The sequence below is a fragment of the Candoia aspera genome, chromosome 2, assembly GCF_035149785.1.
Source record: "Candoia aspera isolate rCanAsp1 chromosome 2, rCanAsp1.hap2, whole genome shotgun sequence".
In the NCBI taxonomy this organism is placed as follows: Eukaryota; Metazoa; Chordata; class Lepidosauria; order Squamata; family Boidae; genus Candoia; species Candoia aspera.
This window is the reverse complement of record NC_086154.1, coordinates 245,708,238-245,712,198: the sequence shown is the minus strand read 5'-3', so window position 1 is coordinate 245,712,198 and position 3,961 is coordinate 245,708,238. Positions and strand designations below refer to the sequence as shown.

Below are 3,961 nucleotides of genomic sequence, written 5' to 3'. Positions count from 1 at the left end.
TTTTAATGAGAGAATTTATAAAAACAAAAAATGTGATTGGCTGTTTGGGGCAGCCATTTATTTGTATTAGTTAAATTTTAACAGAACAGAAAGTTGGGAAATTTAAGCCAAGTGATCCCAAGGTTACAGTGGATTAATGCTGAGCAGATTTTACAGATACGACAAATAATCTTTTTGTTCAGAATAAAGTCTACATATTGTCCTATGCATTATATGGGAGTTAATTAACAACTTCTCAATTATAATCCTTTCTGAAAACAGAATTTGGTTGCAATTTTGTATATGCTTAGCAGAGAATAAATCCCACTGAGCTCAGTGACTTCAGAGTAGATATGCGTCTTATTAAAATATTGTTTCCCTACAGGAATATTTGGACATGGTGGCGCTGCGGGTTAAACCGCTGAGCTGCCGATCGGAAGGTCGGCGGTTCGAAACCGCGCGGCGGGGTGAGCTCCCGTTGTTAATCCCAGCTCCTGCTCACCTAGCAGTTCGAAAACATGCAAATGTGAGTAGATCAATAGGTACCGCTTCGGCGGGAAGGTAACGGCGTTCCGAGTCGTCATGCTGGCCACATGACCCGGAAGTGTCTATGACAACACCGGCTCCAAGGCTTAGAAACGGAGATGAGCACCGCCCCCTAGAGTCGGACTCGACTGGACTTTATGTCAAGGGAAACCTTTACCTTTACCTTTACATGAACTTGAAAGACTGTCCCTCAAATTAGGCATTATGACAATTCAAGCTAGAGCAAGTGTGCAGTTTGCAGGTATACCAGTAGTACCACTACCAATAATTCTAGATAGCAAATAAATTAGTAATATTCAATTGAGAAGTATCTTGCTAAGGAAGTGGAATTAGCAGCCACAGCATTGGACCACCTACCCTAATATTATCTGACCTGGTACTGTACTGATGTCGGGAGCAGGCAAGGAATTCCTGGAGTTGCAGTTCCTATACTTCTGGAGGGCAAATGGTTGGGGAAAATCTATTTTATGTAAGTGGTTGATGGCTTGCCAAGGTCTTTCCACCTCTGTTTTCAGATTTTTTTAAAAATTGTAAATGGCAGATTGAAACTAGTGATCTTTTGGAATGCAGATGACATCCTCTGTCACTGACCCCTGCCAAAGATATGATGCCAGCCAGGTGAAAAGCATCATGCCAGCCTATACTTTGATTAGCAGGGCACTACAGCTGTCCCGTGACAAGCCGAGATGTGCTATGGACCAGGCTGAACCAGGCTGCTGCAGTGGCACTGTGGCAGGAGCAGGGAGGCGGGGTGAAAATAGAGGAAGGAAGAACTGGTGTGTGAAGGCCCCTCCACAGGGAATTGCTAAACCAATTTCAGATTCTTTGATGTCTGCAGGACCCTGCTGTACTTCTGCATTCTTTGCATTCAGAGTCAATTAACTGGCTCTGCAGCATCCCTAAGGAAGGCAGATTTTCTGTGCTTCTTCTGTAGCTGATGTGGGTGGGAGTGGGTCCCCCTTGGCAGAAACTCCTACATCATTCTACTTCCTGGTTCTTGAGATGTAACCAGGGCTGCAACTGGGGGGGGGGGGGGAAGCGGGACATGTGCCCTGGGTGCTGCACTGGAGGGGCACCAAAATGGGCATGGAATCCATGCTTGCCCCAGGTGACACAGACCCTAGTTGCAGCCCTGGATGTAACTCCCCCCCAAGATAAAGGTGACCTGATGCTACTATGGCATTCTGGCTGGTCTAAGTGGGCTGTTTGTTTTTGTCCTCTCTGGCTTCCTGGCAAAACCAGGAAGGAAGCAGAGAATTGTCTAGTGCTCCATTTTAGTGCTTTGGAATTGCTGGCTGGCTGAAGAGGTAAGCAGGAGTTTTAAAGAGCACCATAAAGCAGTACAAAAATGCATCTGACTTCTCAGAATGGGGAGGAGAAACTGCAGCCATGTCAAAGGGACAGCTGCTATTTGGGGTCCAGCTTAGACAGCAAATACTATTGGAATGGGACTGTCCAATGGACACTTACTCCGGACATTTGCAATCAAATACTGAATTCCATCAAATGGAAGGCATGGGATCGGGGCATCCGCAGGGTAAAGTCAAAAAAGTCAAGAAGGCGACTGCCACAGTGCAATTGAAGCTCCGCCCACTTTTTATGTGCAATGTATTTGATCCATGCTCAAAGGTATTCAGTGGAAGAAAAGGGAATTGGCATGAACGTCAGGTATGTGTTGATTACAGGAATGAGAAAGGCTGGAGTGAGATGCTCAGATTCTGGAATTAAAGCAATTTGGGAAGGCCCAGAGCAAAAACCAGCCATTCATGCTGTGGATGCTCCATGTCATCTTTTAGTTTGAACAGCTCCCTTCATGTAAAATTACAATGTTCGTATTGGAGCACTTCAACGCCCCCAGCATACAGAGGTTTGCTGTTATCTTTCTTGTCCTAATCTGGACGCAGGAAATGGGCTCCCCGCCCCGCGAGCACTGGTTAGGCAGCAAGCAGACACATGTAGCGTGCAGCTCTAAAAGAGAAAAATGGCTTTTAGTTCTAGCCAACTGGTATTCAGAGATGTACCAAACTATCAACACGTTGTAAAAATAATAAAGGAAGCTGGGCTGTAAGCTCCTCCAGGGATATATCACGTGACCAAACTGCAAGGCCACACCTCTGGTCCTCCCAAAGTCTTCATGGTACTAATACCACCAGTGTGTATGACTCACGTGGGGTTCTCTGGAAAGGAAATCTCCATAAAAAGGTTTCCCCCCTTCAGCCTGGATCGCAGCACAACTGGGCTTCCAGAATATGTGAAAAGACAACATTGGATGATTGTAGGATGCAAATGAACCTGTTTTATTAAGGGAAGTTCCTCCGTGTGTGAGATTTGTGGTGCATCCATTTCAAGCAATTCTCACATGTTACTCAAGACAGATAGTGAGTTACTTTGGAAGAGCAAAACCTTGAGACTGGGAGAAAGTGTGTTATGCACAGCTTGCTGCTGGGGATCATATTGAAAGTTTTAGGCTTGATTTAATCATTTCATCCTAGATTTCTGCCTTTGACTGGCAATCATGGGGTTGTAGAAAACAAGGAAAATTTTCCTCTTCTCTAGATTTGACAAGGTAGACCCACTCAATAATGGGAAACAGCCAGGCAGTGGATGCTTAGTGGTAGACAGTTGTAAAAATTCTCCCGTGGCCAATCTCCTTTTGCTAACAATTGTGCCTTTGCTGTGGTGATGCTTGCCTTTTGCTAACTGCGGGGAGGGCAGTTGACTGCCTTTTCAGGGGGTGCACTATGAGGGAGGCCCCCTGATTAACCAAGCAGGCAGAGAAGAAAATGCCCACTGCTGCATTAGAGCTACCAAGCAGCATTTGCTCTGCTCCCCTGCAGAATAGTGGTCTGTAAGGGAGGCAGTTCTCTTACCAATAAAGTCCACTCCAGGCCTCTGTTGACACAGAGCCATCACCTCTCCCTTTTTCTGGCAGGAGATTTCTATATAACATGCTGGCCAACAAACATTTCATAACCGTACTTGAAAAGACACAGTCATTTTTCACTGTTGCGCAATAACATTCATCCAAATAATCCCACAGGGACTTTGCTTTTTAGCGTGTACACAGATAAGAACTATAACCTCTTTTTTAAACAAAGCCTAACACCGCCCCCCACCCCCAATCCCATTAATTACTTCAGTTGCAGCAGTTTGTACCAGATGAATGTTTTGTGCATATGCCTTGAGAGAAGGGGGAGGCTGTGATTTCCAAGGATGCCTGGGAGAATCAAAACATGATCGCTTTCTCAAATCAGCAGGGCTGTAGACCAACCGGAAAACCTTATGGCCTGATCTGCAGAACATTGTGTCTGGTGCCTGGGAATGTTAGAACTGAAAATTGTTCATAGGCCATAACCCTGTCTGGGGTCTTTGGCCTTTCTCCTTCCCTGAATGGACTGTGTACTTTTCAACATATCCAAAGGCACCAATTCAGGTT

At 45.4% G+C, this 3,961-nt stretch overlaps 1 protein-coding gene across 2 annotated transcripts in view; it reads right to left on the bottom strand.

Annotated features, from left to right (window-relative positions):
- Positions 1 to 31: 31 nt before the first annotated feature.
- C6 (complement C6) overlaps positions 32 to 3,961 on the bottom strand; it is a 42,175-nt gene continuing 38,245 nt past the window's right edge. For both annotated transcript variants that reach the window (XM_063295707.1, XM_063295708.1), the window contains one exon: positions 32 to 2,493. In XM_063295707.1, the coding sequence (XP_063151777.1) occupies positions 2,318 to 2,493 (176 nt within the window). In that variant the 3' untranslated portion in view covers positions 32 to 2,317. The remainder of the gene's footprint in view (positions 2,494 to 3,961) is intronic.